Source organism: Epinephelus moara, chromosome 21 (assembly GCF_006386435.1).
Source record: "Epinephelus moara isolate mb chromosome 21, YSFRI_EMoa_1.0, whole genome shotgun sequence".
NCBI classification, from domain to species: domain Eukaryota; kingdom Metazoa; phylum Chordata; class Actinopteri; order Perciformes; family Serranidae; genus Epinephelus; species Epinephelus moara.
Genome location: NC_065526.1, coordinates 39,733,618 through 39,755,684, shown reverse-complemented (window position 1 = coordinate 39,755,684; position 22,067 = coordinate 39,733,618). Strand labels below are relative to the sequence as shown.

At 42.8% G+C, this 22,067-nt stretch overlaps 1 protein-coding gene across 6 annotated transcripts in view; it reads right to left on the bottom strand.

The window, feature by feature from the left end:
• LOC126408969 (cadherin-12-like) overlaps window positions 1-22,067 on the bottom strand; it is a 172,830-nt gene that overhangs the window by 92,057 nt on the left and 58,706 nt on the right. For all 6 annotated transcript variants that reach the window (XM_050074797.1, XM_050074794.1, XM_050074793.1 and 3 more), the window contains 2 exons: window positions 11,142-11,395; window positions 10,375-10,511 (listed from right to left, as the gene is read on the bottom strand). In XM_050074797.1, coding sequence (XP_049930754.1) covers window positions 10,375-10,511; window positions 11,142-11,395 — 391 coding nt within the window. The remainder of the gene's footprint in view (window positions 1-10,374; window positions 10,512-11,141; window positions 11,396-22,067) is intronic.

Below are 22,067 nucleotides of genomic sequence, written 5' to 3'. Positions count from 1 at the left end.
ATCATTTGCATAATAATTTGGAACGCGGTGTAGTTCTGCCCTGAAAACATTTATATGACCATATTTCCTGATACTTATAGTGTTAGTAAATGGTAAATGGTCCGTTGTCCACCAAACTTGACATGATTCATATTTGTTCTGCCCTGAACACATTTATATGATAATATTCCGTGACAGTCATAGCGCCACCTAGTGGTGAAAGGAAGTACTTCTTACCAGACACTTATCTTTGGATTCACCTGAAATTTCAGTGCAGTGGTGTGTATTTGATGTACACAAACATGACATATCATTAGTGTCTATGTGTGCTGCAGAGGGTTTAATTTTGATGTCTCGCCATGAAACAGGAAATTGTTATATTTTTGCAGTAAATGTTCTGATCTCCTTCAAACTTCTGATGATTCATATTAGTCCTGCTCTGAAAACATTTATATGACCATATTTCCTGATATGCATAGTGCTACCTAGTGGTGACAGGAAGTAGGTCTCAAACACTTATCTTTTGATTTATCTGAAAGTTAAATGCTGTGGTTGATGTATAAAAACATGATGTATAATTACTGCGCTCTCCAACTCCCTCTAGTGGAAAGAGGAAGTGATACAAAATGTGAAATATGTCATTCCAGCACTGTATCAGGGATATGCCAAGTCACTCGTGCATGCGATGTCTAACTTTAACAGAAATGATCCGACGCATCAGAAGGCGTCCTGCCAGCCCCCCCGAGTTGTGTGAAGGTGCGAGGGCCCATTCATCGCTGGTTCCAACTTTAATCATTATTATTATTATTATTGTTCTGAGAATATAATCCCCAATTTGGCCCCTTTCCTAAATTCAAAAACTCACCAAATTTGGCACACGCGTTTGGTCTGGTGAAAAATTTCATAATCTATTGTCGTCATGAATTTCCACCACTAGGTGGCGCTATGATCAAGGAAAGTGCGTTTTGGGTCATAACTCCCATATACTTTGTGACACATTCAAAAACCTATTATCCACGCGTTCAGTGAATTGTGCTGAATCTCGTGATATAGGCCACGCCCATTTCCGCCTACCGTATTTTTTCCGCAAATCCCCAAAATGTTGCAAACCTACTTTTTCGAACTCCTCCTAGGCGATTTCACCGCTTTGCACACAGCATCTGTGGACTCTTCTGACAAAAAGTTATTAAAAGAATTTTGATATTCCAAAGAATACTCAAGTTATTAAATAGCAGCTTCCAGCAGATTTGGTACAAAACAGAAAGTGTTGCATATCTCCACATTGGTGTGTCCGAATGACATGAAACTCAGTCTACTTCCCCATGAGCCCCTGAGGCTCTGTGCAAAATGTCAGGCGATGACCACCAGGTGGTGCTCTTTAAATTTAAGTATTTTATATCTCCACATCGATTGGTCAGATTAACACGAAACTTACAACAATTATTGTCAATGTCCTCCTGAGGATATCTGACAAAGGAGTTACTGATCTGCCACTAGGTGGCGCTGTGGTGGCAGTCTAATTTAATATTTGGCACTGTGCCAACACCATAACACTTATGGAAATGAAATTGATAGGGGTGGTAAAGACTGGTCCCTGTAACTCACACGCCAACAATGACCAGCAGGTGGCAGTATTTTCAATGCAAAAGCGGTTTTGGCCCACAACTCCCACATAACATGTCGCACGTTTTGAATCTTTATATCTCATTGTTCCCTGAATTCAGCTGATTTGTGTGATGTAAGGCACGCCCACTTCTGCATTAAATTTCCATTTGCAAAATTGCAAACAATGAAAAACCTACTATTTCGAACTCCTCCTAGGTGATTTGACTGATGTGCACCAAACTTTGCATGAACCATCTGTGGACCTTCCTTACAAAAAGTTATTAAAAGAATTTTGATGATCCAAACAAATGCCCAAAATATAAAACAACAAATTCCTGCACATTGTTTTCAAAACAGACAGTCTTTCATATCTTGACCAAATACAGTCGGATTACCACAACACTTTCGCTAATTGTGTTCCATGGTGCGATAAGGGTTTGTACAAAATTCGGTGCAAATCGGCCAATAGGTGGTGCTCTGGTGGCAGTCTAATAAGTGTAAATGGAAGTAAATTGGAAAATCTTCAAATCCTCTTCAAAACTCATCGACTTTCAACCTCTTCTTGTCCCTCATACTTTGAGCTAGAAACACCATGTCAACTTTTAAAGAGTCAGAAGACCTTGAACTATGGGCATGTATTCAGCTTCTACTTTTTGGAAAAATACATACGTGGGTTGGGTGCCTACCTGTATACTGGATGTGTGAGTAAGACATAACGTTTATTTTTTTATTTATTACAGCTGACAAGACATCTAGGTGCACGCCCCCCCGACGGCAGTATGCCCCAAAGCACATGGACTGCGAGGGCCCGTTCATCGCTGCTTGCAGCTTTAATTATTATTATTAGGGCCCAACACACTTGAGGACCCTATTGAAATCGCGCTGTTAATTAGGGCCCGAGCGACGTCGAAGTCGTCCGAGAACCCTATTGAAATCACGCTGTTTATTATTGTTATTATTCTTTACCCGACTTCGTGCCCCAATTTCGCCCCTTTCCCAAACTTGAAAATGCTTCTAACTTTCCACATTCGTCCGGCCACACCCGAAATTCAACATTTTTGGGCGGTTGCGCATGGTCGGCGCGAAATGCCTAAACAGCGCCCCCTACAAATTTTCAAAATACCCTCCCCATTGGGGTTAGTTTGTCGCAGGCAAACGAAATTTGGTACACACATGTATGATAACGAGACGCACAAAAAAGTCTCTTGACGTCATGGTAAAATCCCAACAGGAAGTCAGCCATTTTGTTTTGAATTTTTTCGTTACGGCGATTTCCACAACTTACATTTGAACGAACTTGTCCTAGGGATTTCGTCCTATCGACTTCAAAGTAGGTACAGATCATCCTGAGCACATGCTGATCAAAAGTTATTAAAAGCTTTTCTCTATGTCAAGGGGCCAAAAGTTATTAAAAGCTTTTCTCTATGTCAAGGGGCGTGGCCGCTAGGGTGTGACAAATTTTGGTGACTTTTCGTTTTCTCACCATTGAATTTCGAGTGGCTCTCCCACCAACACACTTGATCTCAGCAGCTTCAAACTTGCTGGACATGATGACTGCTCCGCCCCGAACGCCCCGATATGTTAATATCCCACCTTACTCATAGAGCCCCCCGGCGGTGACAGGAAGTGATCAGTTTTTACTTTAACATGTACTAATGCCACAAATTTGACCGCATCAAATTCATTCCACTTCTAATGCATGCAGAACAAGTTGGTGAAGCTACCTTATGAATGCTGTGAAGCTACGTCTAATGGTGTCCATGTGGTGGCGTGGCGACTATTGATCCCTCGCCACTAAATATGTTTGGCATTTTGATGGCTTCACTGATCTCATCTCCTCATGAAAATTGATACACAGGTCAAGAATGGCAAGCTCTTACATCTGATATGGGTAGGGCTGTCAACGAATATTCTAAATTCGAATTTAAATTCGAATTTGAAAAAAAAATGGACGTTCGAATGTGAAAATTGACATTCGATTGTGGAAAAAAAAAAAAAAACACCACCGCAGCTGTCCTCTTTGCGAGTGGGCGTTGGCCTGGGCCGCTGCACTGAACGCACTGCATAAGGCCACACTGCCCGCGGAGGTGCTGCAAAGCGCAGCGCACCGAAATTCTCGCACGAGCCGGAGCACTTCTGTTCACATCAGACGCACATTTCTCCAAGCGGTCGACAAGCGGTTCTGCTCCCAGCTGTTCTCTCCGTCACCCAGCTTGACACATTCGCTCGCTGTTCACGCAGAAAATAGACCAGAGCCAGCCACGGAGCTGCGCGGCGCAGCCGGTGTGGATGACACAATCGGTTAACATGGGCGCTGAAAGGAAACTGGCTTCGCTTCTCGGCGCTTCGAGGCTCTTCGCAGCGCTTCCGCGAGCGGTGTGGCCTGACGGGTCAGAGAGGGGGGGCGAGTGAGAGGTCCGCAGTCGTTTCTAATGTAATGTTATAGATAATTGTTTTATGTCTTTTAATGTGTAGGTATGTTTTCAAAGACGTTTATGTTGAAATAAAAATACCTACAAGTAGTTATGTTTCCTTGTATTAATACATATACAAGTATGTTTCCTTATATTAGTTTGCCCTCTTGTGGACATAATGCGAAAAAAAAAAAATCAAATGGTTCGAACCTATGAGTTATTTTTAGGAGGAACATTCGAATGTCATTTTTGAGCAATTTTGACAGCCCAGGACAAAATGCTTCTATTGCGCCCCTTTGGAATTTTCAAAACCCCTCCCCATAGGGGTTTTTTTGGAGTTGGAACATGAAAATTGGTACACATGTGTATGTTGTCCAGACGCACATATAAGTCTCTGGCACCAATGGTCTACTCCAAACAGGAAGTCAGCCGTTTTGATTTTGACTTGTCATTTTGGCGTGATTACCACATGTTGTATTTTAACGAACTAGTCCTAGGGATTTCATCCAATTGATTTTATATTGAAGCAGCTCTCTCTCCCACATACTTCATCCAAACTGCTTCAAAATTTCTGTACATGATAAGAGCCCCGCCCTCAACGCCTCCATATGCTCGTAGGCAATCTTGCACATGGCGCCCCCTTGTGGAAACAGGAAATGGCATCTTTTACACTGACAAACACCAACTACATTTTGTGGCCACATGACGATCAAGTTGATGAATCTCCACAGTGACACATGTGTCCTGTCATGTTGCAGGCTGCCGCCGCGGTGGTGGCGACTTTTCATCCTTCGCCACGGAACATCAACTTGGTATAAATCCTTCATGCATTGTCCGATTTGCTCGAAATTTCACGTGTGATGAGGGTCCACCCCTGAATGCACCTGGCCCCATCTGGTTACGCTCGTAGCGCCACCTGGTGGATGAACGAAACATTGCATTTTTTCGCTCCTGCCTGGCTTTTTTTTTTTGGCCTACCATTCTTGATTGGCTCGCGTTTGAGAATTTTAACAGTGCGTTATTATCTCATCTGCTCTCTCAATGAAGCAGATGTGTTATGTGAGAGGAATGTCTTTCATCCTGACCAGAGGGCTTGCAGCAGGAAAGGAGGTATTTAAAAGTATTTAATTCCTGCATTTAAGATGTTGCTTAAATAAAATTACGTAAGTATAATCAGGAAAATGTACTAATAGTATAGTAAGTACTATAAAAATGTCCCCTGTGACTGTTGAAGTGTACTGTTGAAGTGTAATATGATATCAGTAGATGATTCTGACTCATGCATTGATGTAAAAGCAAAATTTTACTGTTGTAGTTGGCTGAGGTGAAGCTCATTTTGAACTTTTAACTAGTGATTATTTTTCATTATGGTTTAATCTTCTGATTATTTTCTCCGATAATTAATTGATTGTGTGGTTTGTAAAAATTCTGGAAATAGTGAGAGAGTCACATCTCAATTTGTAAATGAGTAACTAAAGTTGTCCAGTAAATGCAGTGTAGAAGAGTTAGATGGTGGAATGAGACTCAGATTTGTACTTAAAGTACCTGAGTCAATGTGTTTAGTTACATTCCATTGCTGGGTGCAGTTTACGTTATATTATCTTAATGAGTTTGCAAGTATGACTTGACTTGTGACTTGCTTGACCAGTGACTTGGCTCGACTTGCTTGACTTATAGCAAGGACTCGTCTTGACTTGCTTGATTTTCACCAAAGTGACTTGGGACTTGCTTGAGACCTTAAGGTTATGACTTCTGAATTGCTTATGACTTGCACATGTGCGACTTACTCCCACCACTGCTTGATATGCAGACAGAGTGACAGGAAAGACTAATCCATTTACATTTGATATACTTGTACTAAATAAATAAAGTGGCCCTATTTAAATGATCTACAGCTTATGGTCTAAAGTGCATGTCACAAGTGCATTTAGGGTGTGTCCAAGTACTCTATTGTTAGTTAAATGGTGCAAAATGATAATTTCTTATTTGGTTATGAGGTAGTTATTTTGAATAAGTTGATTGATCTAATATTTTCCTTTTGGGTCAGGCTCACAAAGATATTTCAGACTGGTATGCAGTGTCATATGGTCATATTGGTCTAATGCAAGTTCAGACAGTTTCACAAAAACAGACTATAACTATGAGATGGATGTAAGGTCAAAGTGGCATTGCCGTTTGACCACCGAAATCTAATCTGTTTGTGTGCTTGTAACTTTTGGATTCTTCCAAAAGCAAACCATTATCTGCTGGAGTGAACACAACTGAATCCTTAGATGCTTGCTCAATTTTAACTTCCCTTCATTTGATTTCATGAGATGTAGCAAGATGGCACCCCCAGTGCAAACGCCTGTTACAGCAGCTCCTGCTCACCACTGAGCTTTTTTCAATTTCTTTTTCATTTAACTTTCTAATTTGGATTTTTATTTCAGTTAGCTAGCTAGCACTTATGCTCTGTTTTGGTATGGAGATGAAGACCGCTGTCTTTATAGCTATTTTTCCAGGGACATGATTGTGTGCAGGGACCCGGCACCAGGCTGTGGCTCCATTGTTTTCACCCGTTTGTTAGCGCTGCATCACACCGCAGTGCGGCCAGAGGAGAGGCACGATATTCCCCACCAGCTGTGGAGAAGGAGACGGGGATGTCGCGCCGGAGTGCAGCGCCGATACCAGAGGAGGCAGTACAAACCTGACCTCCTGTCCGTCGTCACAGAGAACTTAAGATCGCTCCACAGCAAGATGGACGAGCTGTCGGCGCTGAGTCACCATCAGAGGGAGTACCGGCAGAGCAGCGTGCTGGTGTTTACAGAGACATGGCTAAATGTGGAAGTACCACGATCGCCGCGCTGGATGGATTCCAGCTCATCAGACACGACAGGACAGTGGACAGCGGTAAGAGGAAAGGAAGAGGGCTGGCTATGTTTGTGAATGATAGATGGTGTAACTCTGGGCACATCACTATCAAGGAACAGCATTGCTGCAGGGACATTGAGCTGCTGGCTGTTGGCATGGAACCATATTATCTACCCAGGGAGTTTTCTCATGTCATTATGGTAGCAGTGTATGTCCCTCCGTCTGCTAAAGCTGAGTCTGCTTGTGACATTCTCCACTCTTTTACGAGTAGGCTGCAAACACAGCACCCTCAGGCCCTCCTTCTGATCTCTGGGGACTTCAACCACGCCTATCCATCCACCACCCTGCCCACATTCACCCAATATGTTTCCTGCCACACCAGAGACCATAAAACACTGGATTTATTTTATGCAAACACCAAGGAGGCATACCATTCATCCCCCCTGCCCCCCCTGGGAAAAGCTGATCACAACCTGGTTCATCTTCTGCGTGTCTACAGACCTCTGGTGCAGAGGGAACCAGCAACCACCCGCACTGTGAAGAGGTGGTTTAATGAGGCTGAGGAGGCCCTGAAGGACTGCTTCGAGACCACTGTGTGGGAGGTACTCAGCAATTCCAATGGGGAGGACATTGACAGTCTGACATCATGTATTACGGATTATATAAACTTCTGTGAGGAAAGCACCGTACCCACCAGGACTGTACGCTGCTTCTTCTGGACTACCTCACAGACTGGCCACAGTATGTCAGGACCCAGGATTGTGTATCGGACTTGGTTGTCTGCAGTACAGGGGCCCCGCAGGGGACAGTGCTGGCACCGTTCCTCTTCACCCTCTACACTGCAGACTTTTCATACGACACCCCCACCTGTCATCTGCAGAAGTTCTCTGATGACTCTGCCATAGTCGGCCTCATCACAGATGGGAATGACAGGGAGTCCAGAGAACTGAACCAGGACTTTGTGGACTGGTGCCTGAGGAACCACCTTCAGATCAACGCGGGGAAAACCAAAGAGCTGATGGTGGATTTCCACAGGTGCAGACTCCTCCGCCCAACACTGGTGAACATCCAGGGAAAGGACATTGAGATGGTGACATCTTATAAGTACCTGGGTGTTCATTTTAACAATAAATTGGACTGGACTAATCACATAACAGCACTTTACAGGAAAGGCCAAAGCAGACTCTACCTGCTGAGGCGGCTCAGGTCTTTTGGAGTGCAGGGGGCACTCCTGAAGACCTTCTTTGACACTGTGGTGGCATCAGCCATCTTTTACGGAGTGTTCTGCTGGGGCAGCAGCGTCTCGGCTGCAGATAAGAAGAGACTAGACAAGCTGATCAAGAAGGCCAGCTCTGTCCTGGGATGCTCTCTGGACTCTGTGCAGGTGGTGGGAGAAAGGAGGATGACAGCCAAGCTGTCATCTCTGAGGTCTAATGATTCCCATCCCCTGCTCCTTCAGCGATAGACTGATTCACCCAAAGTGTGTGAAGGAATGCTATCGCAGGTCCTGGTCCTTCCTGCCTGCCTGCAGCTGTCAGGCAACATAACCAGCGCTGCTCACAGTAAACTGCACCATGGACACTTCATGGACACTATAGACACTTTATAAACACCGCAGGTGTTTGCTGTTTTTTGCAGATACAATCACTTGCACTAGATGTGCTCTCTTTAATCCACTGCTCATTTTTATTCACTGCTCATTATCCATCCATCCATCCATCCATCTTCTAACCGCTTCATCCTCTTGAGGGTCACGGGGGGGCTGGAGCCTATCCCAGCTGACATTGGGCGAGAGGCAGGGTACACACTGGACAGGTTGCCAGACTATCGCAGGACTGACACATGGAGACAGACAACCATTCACACTTATATTCACACCTACGGACAATTTAGAGCTATCAATTAACCTAATCCCCAATCTGCATGTATTTGGACTGTGGGAGGAAGCCGGAGTGCCTGGAGAGAACCCATGCTGACACGGGGAGAACATGCAAACTCCGCACAGAAGGGCTCCCACACCCGGGATTGAACCGGGAACCCTCTTGCTGTGAGGTGACAGTGCTAACCACCACACCACCGTGCCGCCCTGCTCATTATCCACTTCTCATTTTTATTATTATCATTATTATTATTATTATTTATCACCGTGTATTTTTGTACTTTATTTTGCATGCCTAGTTTTTAAGTTCCAAGTTTTTTAAGTTTAAATTTTGAAATGTTTAATCTGACTCTTTCTCCTTGACTGCTGTAACACTGGAATTTCTCGATTGTGGGATAAATAAAGGTGTATCTTATCTTATTTTATTTGCTCCCTATCCATTTCAGATCACACTTTACGGTGTTTCTGAATTCAAAATGAGAATGCCCCTTTCTACCTCTCTGATCTCCTTAAACCTCACACTCCATTGTGTGTTCTCTGCTCTTGGAATACAGGGCTCCTGTCTGTCCCCAGAGCTACAAAGAAGTCAGCAGACTGCATGGTCTTTACCTATTTTCCCCCAGCTAACATCAGACACTCTGCTGAGGCCTCAAAACTCATGTTTTCACCTTACCTTTCACTTATTTGCTCATTCTTCCGTGACTTCAGGCTTGTACCTGTTGCCATAAACCATTCTGCAGGTCGATCCCAGTCTCAGTGAATGCAAAGCAATGTTCTGCTGGGAAACCTTTGGTTGTGGCATTCATGTGAAAGCCACCTGACACACTCCACCACTCAAACACTGCTGCAGACCAAGGTTACCCAGCAGAACATTCCACTGTGACAAGATCAATTTTATTCACTTCACCTGTCAGTGGTTTTAATGTTTTGGCTGATTGGTGAACAGTCTGTTATAATGCGAATATTGTGGACTTTCTGAAAAACACTGCATCTCTTTAACCCTCTGTTTGTGTTCCACAAGTACAGCTGTATGCCTCTCTCTCATCTCTGTCTCTCTGTCTCTTTGTAGTTTCACCTCCTTGATGTATGAGCTTTGCCTCTTTCATGTTTGTGTCTTCTTTCCAGATTTGATCTGTTTGGTGTCAAATTAAGTTGCTCAACACCCAACTGGATCCATTCTTCATATATGTTAATAATCTATCTACAACCTGTTAGGGTTATTGGGGACTTCTTTCATACCTGAAGCGAGAGTGCTGTATGCTGTACAGAATGTAAAGCCTCTTGAGACAAATGAGGAAGTATGCGATGATGGGCTTTATTAATATAACTGACTTGACTTGACATTTTGTTTTAAAAGTTCAATTTCAGTCATAAAAACGTGTGTCATTTAATGTATCCAATTCAAAATAAATTCTGAACAGATCATGCATTGGTAGGCAATTTAAACTGCATGAAAGATTGCCATGTCGTGCAATGCCAATTGGCCACATTGAATGGCTATTGCTTTAAAAATGTCTACCATTTGATTTTAAGGATTCTAACTTTTAGAGGTGAATAATGTGATGTCAGTGTTTTCTCTGTGGATTGTCAGCTCTTGGATGTGAATGCTTTGTATCAGATCTACAATGTTTTTGGTGTAATACTTACTGACTTTGGTTGCCAGTACAGTGATATTGTGTTGAACAGCTGTCTCTCTGTCCAGGTAATCATTCGTGGAAATGGTTCCCTCAACAGTGTCAATGTCAAAACAGCTGTCAGACTCTGTCTGCCATTCCAGGGAATACCTGCAGAGATAAGAGCAGTCCACATGAGAGGGAAACATGAGGGTGAAGGGCTGGGTACTCTGTCATCAGAACCCAGATGTGATCAATGCTCTCACTCTAGTTGGGTGTTTTCTGATAGGCCACCTTTGTGATTAAGATCTAGTTTAGGCAGATAAGACGTTTTGTTGGGATGAGGATTAAAAAAAAAATCACACATAGGAAATACATAGGAAAACATTACCATCAGGGTTCAAAGAAATCCATCTTAATTATCGGTACAAGAGGGACTTGACCTTTAATCTCCTGTCTCATAGAAATTATATTCATACACAAATAATGTGAAACAGCAAATACTGTAAAAGAATTCCTACACATAAAAGTTCCGCTGTCAATCAATGAGTGTAGATAATAAGGTAGTAGCACTAGTATTTCTGTGGTGCAACCCATTTTAATTTAGTGATGGTGAAATTTCCCCTCAACACTAAATCGGAACTTGGTAAGTGCAGCCTAACTCCAGGACTGGATATTAAATAATACTAAAATGCTAATACTAAATCTACATCATACTACTAGCCAAAACAATATTTAGTTCCCTTGTGTACTTTGACAGTGGCTATGTGTGCGTATATTGTTACCACTGACTGTTGTTACCTGACAGCACTGCTGCTGGCATCCAGGTCTTGAGCGGTCACAGAGCTGATGATGATTCCTGGAGGAGTGTCCTCATATACGTCCATAGAGTAGGATGGCTTAGTGAAGACTGGGGGTTCATCTATATCCAGGACATTCACCTTGACTGTCACTGAGTCTTTAAAGGGCCCTAGGTGGAGGAAACGTGGGTCCACCTGTGCGTTGGATGCCTCGACCTTGAAGGTGTAGGACTTCTTAGTCTCATAGTCCAGAGTCTGCAGAAACATTAGAATAAAGGAATGGAGAGATGTGAGGAGATGAAAATCATAGGAGAAGAGCTGCACAAAGAATTGTCTCTCAAACTGCTTTTTCTGTATGTGTGAGCTTTACACAAGGAGCCGTCTCAGATGCATTTTTCAGTCGTCAGTCTCACACATATCTTTCCAACAGATACACTTCTATTTTATTCAATCCAGCTGTCTACACAATGGCTTGTGTTTTACTCAGACCATAAATGTTTTTGTGCTTTTAATTTATTTTCTTTGGTTTTACATGCACAATAGCACTGATTGTGTACTGGACTCTGACAGCTGACGAAATATGGGGGACCTCCTCAGTACTGCTCTCAAACCCATCCTGTTTAGACTGAAGCTGCTGCTGTGTAGACATGGTGTAAACCTTATATACTTCATTTAAACCTGATTTTGTTACGATATCTCAGACAAATAATGCTGCATTTACAGTATCATGTGGATTTAATTGTTCTTTGATGCCATTTGTGGCATGACAGTGATGCCATCAGGACTGAGGCGCTTGCACCAATGTCTGTAAGCATCACTGAAGTACCACAAATAATGTCAAAGCACACCCTCGAGTGTACTTTTGTGATTTTACAACTATTACCAACAAAATAAAAGATTTAATCAAAATGTATTCACGTTGAGGGCCAATTAGCTTTCAAATAAAAAGAAAATTTTGTAACTGTTGTCTCCATTTCCATGGAAATGCATGGGGTCTGACTAATAACTGAGTAGTTATCAGTCACATCAGTAGACTGCTGTATTTAATGAAACCTAGTTTACTACTCCAGCAAGTAGGCAGACCCATAGTAACAACCTACAGACACATTTCTAGTCCCTGTTGAGTCTGCAAACAAACATGAGCTTTAATACTTTCTAGAGATGGTGGGGTTTCCCAAACTAAAGAAATACCCCAGATATACACATAAACTGCTCAGCTAGCTCAGCCTTGTTCTGACTCTTGTTTTTTTTTTTCATGCACAGATTTAGCTAATACATCCACAAACTTTACATGCATTTTTAAGCTAATTTAGTCACCGGAACAGCTGATGGAGGATGCCAGACATTTCCAGTAACTGCAAAGTCCAAAAGTCAAAACAAATTGAAACAAGGTAGATGTAATCATTTCCAGAATTTACAGCATGATTTTATAGAACAAAATATTTTTGCTTCAGTCCATATTTGATGGTGTTTATCTTTTCAAAAACAACTTTTCATGGCGGCCACACTCCTGTGCCGTCTGCACTACCTGTGCCGAGGCAGCACCTGCACTGACAAACACCACCATTATATTCATTAAAAAAGATAACACTGACTCATTTAATCTCATTTAAACTTAGCCTATATAAGTATGTTGGAGAATTTCTGCAAATGCAGTGGTTAGGTAAAAGTTCCAAAATTATTTTGTTTAAGTTAATTATTCTATAACTGTTAATATAACAGCTGCAAGAAACAGCCTATCATGAGCATTTGGTAGATTATTTGTTTATGAGATAACCTAACTACACATTTTTAGGTGTTTTTTTTTGTTGTTGTTGTTGTTATTTTTGCTTTAATGTACTGACTTCATTTCTAAACCTTTCTAACTGACCGAGCTCTTTATCTGACAGTGCCATATATTGATTTTTTGTTTTGTGTTCTTCTCATCTTCTTTCAACCATTCATCAAAACTTAGTCCACTGTATAAATATAAATTAACAACAAAACAATCCATTTTGTAGCAGTTTTGTAGCCTTCTGGTTTTTGCTCCAGCTCTGGCAGTTACAACGTTGCAATGGAAATGAGTATTTTTCTAGTGATGAGAAAGATGTGCTGTGATGCTGATTTGAGCACATTCTAAATGTCTTTTTGACCAATTCGATTGCTTGGTCAGAACTACCTGTTCTATAATATAGATTATAGTAGTTGTAATGAATAATTTGACCATTTGACAAATAAACACATTCTCACTCCGACCTCGTCACATACCAATATTTGGTCATGGACTCTCCATGTCGAGATATGATGTACAAGGTACCCTGGATGCAATCCAGCATTACTGGATAAGGGTGGTGTTGTCAGGGCTGTGTTTTTAGATCTTAGGAAAGCCTTTGATACTGTAAACCATGCTGTCCTCCTCTCCAAGTTATCTTCTTTTAACTTCTCACCAGTTTCCCTTAGCTGGATAGAGTCTTACCTCTTCAATTGATCACAAATAGTCAGAGTTAACAACAATCAATCCACTGCTCTCAGCCTTTCCACTGGTGTCCCACAAGGATCCATATTGGGCCCACTCCTATTTAGCCTACATGTAAATGGTTTGCCAACTGTATGCCCAGAGATAGAGACTGTAATGTATGCTGATGACACTGTAAAATATGTACACAACACTACAAAAAGTCAAGTTGCCTCTATCTTAACCAATGCAATGATCCATATTACTGAATGGTTAAATCAATGTTGACTACAATTAAATGTGTCAAAAACCACCAGCGTGTATTTTATCAAGAAAGCTAGTAACACTGTTGAGCTACACATATTTGTACTTGGACAAAGACTGGAAATTGTCAAAGAGGCCTTCTTTTAGAAAGAAAAGAAGATTTGCAACAGGGTGAAGTATAATCTCACAAGAGGAAACTGCATCCCCCCACTGAGAAAATCAGCTTTCAGTCAATCTGCCTTTTCAATCAAAGCGGCACATGAATGGAATGCTGTACCAGCTATTATTAGGGCCCGAGCGCCGACTGCAAGTCATCCGCGTAGGACCCTATTGAAATCACGCTGTTTATTAGAAGTTTGTTCAGATTGTTATTATTAGGGGTCAAAACCTGCGGGGCAAGAGGAACGCTTATGCAAGCAGACCCGTTTTACAGGACCGGCCGTGCTGGGAACCCGATTGTTTTTGTTCAGATTTTTATTTTTTATTATTATTGTTAGGGCCTGAGCACCTAGCAGTGCGAGGACCTGATTGAAATGCCAGGATTTATTATTATTATTAGGGCCTGAGCGACGATGAAGTCGTCCGTGAGGACCCTATTGTAATCGCGCTGTTTATTAGGGCCCGAGCACCAACCGAAGGCCGGGCGTAGGCCCTCTTGAAACTGAAGGAATTATTAGGGCCCAAGCACAGACCGAAAGCTGGGCGAAGGCCTTATTGAAACTGAAGGAATTATTATTATTAGGGCCCGAGCACCTAGCGGTGCGAGGACCCTATTGAAATGCAAGGACTCTTTATTATTATTAGGGCCCAAGCGACGAGGAAGTCGTCCGCGGAGGATCCTATTGAAATTGCTCTGGTTATTATTATTATTATTATAATTATTAGGGCCCGAGCGACGAGGAAGTCGTCCACGGAGGACCGTATTGAAATCGCACTGTTTATTATTATTATTATTATTATTATTATTAGGGCCTTAGCAGCTAGCGATGCGAGGACCCTATTGAAATGCAAGGATTTTTTTATTATTAGTAGGGCCTGAGCGACGACGAAGTCGTCCGCGGAGGACCCTATTGAAATCGCTCTGTTTATTAGGGCCCGAGCAACAACGAAGTCATCCGCGGAGTACCCTATTGAAATCGTGCTGTTTATTATTACGGCCCGAGCGACGACGAAGTCATCCGTGAGGACCCTATTGTAATCGAGCTGTTTATTATTATTATTGATTAGGGCCTGAGCGATGACAAAGTCGTCCGAGGACCCTTTTGAAATCGCGCTGTTCATTAGGGCCCGAGCGACGACGAAGTCCTCTGAGGACCCTTTTGAAATCGCACTGTTTATTATTATTAGGGCCCGAGCGACGACGAAGTCGTCCGCAGAGGGCCCTATTGAAATCGTGCTGTTTATTATTATTATTATTATTATTCCGACATTTCGTGTCCCAATTTCGCCCCTTTCCCAAATTTCAAAATGCTTCTAACTTTCCACATTCGTCCGGCCCCATCCAAAATTCAATATTTTTGGGCGGTTGCACATGGTCGGCGCGAAATGAACGCCGACCATGATCAATGAATTTGAACGAACTTGTCCTAGGGCTTTTGCCCAATCCACCTCAAATTGGCTACAGATCATCCAGAGACCATGCTGATCAAAAGTTGTGCTCTGCATGTCTGTAGGTCAAAAGGCGTGGCTGCTAGGCCGTGACAAATTTTGGCAACGTTTAATTTTCTCACCATCGAATTTCGAACGGCTGTCACACCCACATACTTGATCGTAGCAGCTTCAAACTTGCTGGACATGATGATGGCTCCGCCCCGAACGCCCCGATATGTTAATATCCTACCTTACTCATAGTGCCCCCTGGTGGTAACAGGAAGTGATCAGTTTTTACTTTAACACTTACTAATACCACAAACTTGACCGCATCAACTTCATTCCACTTCTAATGCATGCAGAACAAGTTGGTGAAGCTACCTTATGAACGCTGTGAAGCTACGTCTAATGGTGTCCCTGTGGCAGCGTGGCAACTATCGATTCCTTGCCACTAAATACGTTTGGCATTTTGATGGCTTCAGCAACCTCATATCCTCATGAAAATTGATACACAGGTCAAGAATGGTGAGCTCTTGCATCGGGCGTCACCCATGGGGGGAGGCAAAAAGCCTCAATAGCGCCCCCTTGAAATTTTCGAAAACCCCTCCCCATAGGGTTTTTTTTGGAGTAGGAAGATGAAAATTGGTACACATGTGTATGTTGTCCAGACACACATAAAAGTCTCTTGCACCAATGGTCTACTCCAAACAGGAAGTCGGCCATTTTGATTTTGACTTGTCATTTTGCCGTGATTTCCACATGTTGTATTTTAACAAACTCGTCCTAGGGATTTCAACTAATCAACTTCAATTTTTTCACAGATCATCCAGAGACCATGCTGATCAAAAGTTGTGCTCTGTATGTCTGTAGGTCAACGGACGTGGCTGCTATGGCGCTGCTATTTTTGATCCATCGCCATGCATTTTCAAGCAGCTCTGTCTCCCACATAATTCATCCGAACTGCTTCAAAATTTCTGTACATGATAAGAGCCCCACCCTCAACACCTCCATATGCTCGTAAGCAATCTTGCTCATGGCGCCCCCTTGTGGAAACAGGAAATGCCATCTTTTACACTGATGAACACCAACCTCAAGCTCCTGACCTGATCAACTATCATTTTGTGGCCAGATGACAATTCATCCAAACTTTTCATCCTTCGCCACAGAACATCAACTTGGTATGAATCCTTTATACATTGTCCGATTTGCTCGAAATTTCACATGTGATGAGGGTCCACCCCTGAACGCACCTGTCCACAACTGGTTACGGTCGTAGCGCCACCTGGTGGATGAAAGAAACATTGCGTTTTTTAGCTCCTGCCAGGTTTTTTCTAACTTCTCGCTTCGCGCCACAGCCCCCACGTGCCTCAGGCCCCCACAGTTGCATGGGGGAGCAAGGGCTCGATCACAGCTGCTTGCAGCTATAATTATTATTATTCCTCCAAATGAATTGCCTTTTTGGGAGGCTTAACATACCCGAAAACTCATGAAACTTTGCACACATCTCAGAACTGGTGAAAAATTTGATATTTTAATGGTCTCGTGTGTGGGTTCCAAAAAATGGCTCAGTAGCGCCCCCTACAAAAGTTTGAGTAAACAGGCCCTGAAGCTAGTTTAACCTACATGTATGAAAGTTGGCAGGCTTATGTAACGCTCAGAGACGTACAAAAAAGCCTCTTGGAGGCATGCTCTAAACCCAACAAGAAGTCGGCCATTTTGAATTTACTGTGCAATTTTGATGCATTTTTGGCCATTTCCAGGGGTCATAAATGAACGAATTAGTCCTAGAGATTTCATCTGATCGACTTTAAACCTTGGTCTGTCCCACCCCAAGACCTTGAAGATCAAAAGTTATCAAAAGCTTGAGTTTTCGTCAATGCCTGTAACCGTGGGATGGCGTCAAAGTTAGGGGTCTCGCCACTAAACAGGAAGTAGTTTATAACTCCAGCATACATGGTCCAATTTTGGCCAAACTTCGCAGGATTGATGACAGTCCCGCCCTGAATACATGTACATGTCAATAATTAGAGATAAACATAGCGCCCCCTACTGGCAATGGGAAATGTCACGTTTAAACTTTAATGTACATTTCCTACAGACTTGACCAGATCCACTTCAAACTTGGTGAAAAAAGTCATAAGACGTTGATGATGCTTTATTGTGGAAACTGTGAGTTTTCGTCGAAGGGCGTGGCCACGGCCTGGCGGTGAACTTTGATGTTTCACCGTGATGATAAACGTTGCTGTAACTTGACTCCACGTGGGAATATTTGCCAAAACTTTACACATATGATGACAGTCCAGCTCTGAACACATGTACAGAGGAATTTTGAATCACCACCATAGCGCCACCTACTGGCAAAAGAAAGCTTCTTTATACATTCTTTGATGTCCCGCTTCTAGCAGGTTAATCAGACCCACCTCAAACTTGCTGGTCTAAGTCCTTAGACCTTGATGATGCTTAAAAATGAAGCTTTTGAGTTTTCATCAAACGCTGTCACCGTGGCGCCGCCTTGTTCGCCATCAAACACGATGTTATTTTGAAGGGACAAGGGATGCTTGAAAACTCACCAAAAGTGGCATACACATCACAGGTCACAAGTCCTGTTGTCTGATGTGATTTTTGTGCTTCGATGCACCAAGATGGCTCAACAGCGCCCCCTAAAATATTTCAATTCAGCAGCCCCCAAAGCTGGTTTGACCTGCATGTATGAAACTTGGTGGGCACCTGTAACAGTCTATCAACCTGCATGTATGAAACTTGGTGGGCACCTGTAACAGTCTATCACGTACAAAAAAAGCCTCTTGGAGCCATGCTCCAAACCCAATAGGAAGTCTGCCATTTTGAATTTACTTTGCCACTTTTGTGCATTTTTGCCCATTTCCAGGGCTTGTAAATTCACAAACTTGTCCTACAGAGTTAATCAGATTGGCTCCAAACTTGGTGTATGTAAGCGTGACTATATTGTGACCAAAAGTTATCACAGGATTTGCCCAATGTTCAATGGCATGCCCGCTGCCCAGCGTTGAATCTTGAGGTCTCGCCATGAAAAACGAAATTGCTGTAGCTTTGGCATAAATGGTCCAATCTCCACCAAACTTTACATGATTCATATTAGTCCCGCCCTGAACACATTTTCATTACCATATTTCCTGACAATCATAGCGCCACCTGGTGTCGAAAGGAAGTACTTCTTATCAGACACTTATCTTTGGATTAACCCAAAATTTCAGTGCTGTGATCTATATATGATGTTCACAAACATGACATATCATTAGTGTCTACATGTGCTGCAGAGGGTTGAATTTTGATGTCTCGCCATGAAACAGGAAATTGCTATAAATTTGGAGTAAATGGTCTGTTGTCCACCAAACTTGACATGATTCATATTTGTCCCACCCTGAACACATTTATATGACAATATTCCGTGATAGTAATAGCGCCACCTAGTGGTGAAAGGAAGTACTTCTTACCAGACACTTATCTTTGGATTAACCTGAAATTTCAGTGCTGTTGTGTGTATTTGATGTACACAAACATGACATATCATTAGTGTCTACGCATGCTGCACAGGGTTTAATTTTGATGTCTCCCCATGAAACAGGAAATTGCTATATTTTTGGCGTAAATGTTCTGATCTCCATCAAACTTCAGATGATTCATTTTTGTCCTGCCCTGAAGACATTTATATGACCATATTTCCTGATACTCATAGTGCCACCTAGTGGTGACAGCAAGTACGTCTCAAACACTTATCTTTTTATTTATCTGAAAGTTACATACTGTGGTGGATATTTGATGTATAAAAACATGATGTATAATTAGTGTGCTGTCCACCTCCCTCTAGTGGAAAGAAGAAATGATACAAAATGTGAAATATGTCATTCCAGCACTGTATCAAGGATATGCCAAGTCAGTCCTGCATGCGATGTCTAACTTTGAAAGAATTTAATTGAAACGTCAGAAGGCGTCCTGCCAGCCCCCCCGAGTTGCGTGAAGTTGCGAGTGCCCGTTCACCGCTGCTTGCAGCTTTAATTAGGGCCCGAACGATGACGAAGTCGCCCGAGGACCCTATTGAAATCATGCTGTTTATGATTGTTATTATTTACCCGACTTTGTGCCCCAATTTTGCCCCTTTCCCAAATTTCAAAATGCTTCTAACTTTCCACATTCGTCCGGCCACATCCAAAATTTGATGTTTTTGGGTGGTTGCACATGGTCGACGCGAAATTCCAAAATAGCGCCCCCTACAAATATTCAAAAACCCCTCCCCATTGGAGTTAGTTTGTTGGAGGCAAACAAAATTTGGTACACATATGTATCATACCCAGACGCAAAAAAAAAAAAGTCTCTTGACGTCATGGTAAAATCCCAACAGGAAGTAGCAATTTTGTTTTGAATTTTTTCGTTACAGCGGTTTCCACAACTTAAATTTGAATGAACTCCTCCTAGGGATTTTGTCTGATCGACCTCAAAGTTGGTACAGATCATCCTGACAATATGCTCATCAAAAGCTATTAAAAGCTTTTTTCTATGACAAGGGCCATGGCCGCTAGGGCGTGACAAATTTTGACAACTTTTCGTTTTCTTGCCATCAAAATTCGAATGGTTCTCCCGCCCACATACTTGATCTCAGCAGCTTCAAACTTCCTGGACATGATGACGGCTCCGCCCCGAACGCCCTGATATGTTAATATCCCACCTCACTCATAGCGCCCCGCGGTGGTAACAGGAAGTGACCAATGTTTACTTTAAAATTTACTGATGCCACAAACTTGACCGCATCAACTTCATTCCACTGCTAATGCATGCAGAACAAGTTGGTGAAGCTACCTTATGAACGCTGTGAAGCTACGTCTAATGGTGTCCATGTGGTGGCGTGGCGACTATTGATCCCTCGCCACCAAATACATTTGGTTTTTAATGGCTTCAGCGACATCATCTCCTCATGAAAATTGATACACAGGTCGCCAATGGGGGGGACAAAATGCCTCTATCGCGCCCCCTTGAAATTTTCAAAAACCCCTCCCCATAGGTTTTTTTTTGGAGTTGGAACATGAAAATTGGTACACGTGTATGTTGTCCAGACGCACATAAAAGTCTCTGGCACCAATGGTCTACTCCAAACACGAAGTCGGCCATTTTGATTTTGACTTGTCATTTTGGATTGATTTCCACATGTTGTATTTTAACGAACTAGTCCTAGGGATTTCATCCAATTGACTTCAAATTTTTTACAGATCATCCAGAGACCATGCTGATCAAAAGTTATTAAAAGCTTTTTTCGATGTCAAGAGGCGTGGCTGCCATGGCGCCTCACCCCCCACCAAATGCGTTTGGCATTTTGATGGCTTCAGCAACCTCATATCCTCATGAAAATTGATACACAGGTCAAGAATGGCGAGCTCTTGCATCTGATAGGGGCATCACCCATGGGGGGGGACAAAATGCCTCTGTAGCACCCCCTTGAAATTTTCAAAAAACCCTCCCCATAGGGTTTTTTTTGGAGTTGGAACATGAAAATTGGTACATGTGTGTATGTTGTCCAGGCACACACAAAAGTTTCTGGCACCAATGGTCTACTCCAAACAGGAAGTCAGCCATTTTGATTTTGACTTGTCATTTTGGCGTGATTTCCATGTGTTGTATTTTAACAAACTAGTCCTAGGGATTTCATCCAATCGACTTCAAATTTTTTACAGATCATCCAGAGACCATGCTGATCAAAAGTTGTGCTCTGCATGTCTGTAGGTCAAAGGGCGTGGCTGCTATGGCGATGCCATTTTTGATCCATCGCCATGCATATTCAAGCAGCTCTCTCTCCCACATAATTCATCCAAACTGCTTCAAAATTTCTGTACACGATAAGAGCCCCACCCTCAACGCCTCCATATATTCGTAGGCAATCTTGCTCATGGTGCCCCCTTGTGGAAACAGGAAATGCCACCTTTTACACTGACAAACACCAACCTCAAGCTCCTGACCTGATCAACTACATTTTGTGGCCACATGACGATCAAGTTGAAGAATCCCCACAGTGACACATGTGTCCTATCATGTTGCAGACTGCCGCAGCGGCGACTTTTCATCCTTCGCCACGGAACATCAACTTGGTATACATCCTTCATGCATTGTCCAATTTTGCTCGAAATGTCACATGTGTGATGAGGGTCAACCCCTGAACGCACCTGGCCACATGTGGTTACGCTCGTAGCGCCACCTGGTGGATGAACAAAACATTGCGTTTTTGCGCTCCTGCCAGATTTTATCTCCCGTCTCGCTGCGTGCCACAGCCCCCACATCCCTCAGGCCCCCACGGTTGCATGGGGGAGCGAGGGCCCAATCACAGCTGCTTGCAGCTTTAATTTTTATTAGGGCCCGAGCAGGTCACAGACCTGCGAGGTCCCTATTGTTTCTCTCCTGATTTTTTTTTTTTTTTTTTTTACCTCCAACATAATCGCATTTTTCACCGCCTGAACATACCCCAAATCTCACCAAACTTGGAATATAAGTCACACCTGGCGAAAAATTTTATAATCTATTGTCCTCCTGAATTTCCACCACTAGGTGGCGCTATTATTAAGGAAAGTGCGTTTTGGCTCATAACTCCCATATACTTTGTCGCACATTCAAAAACCT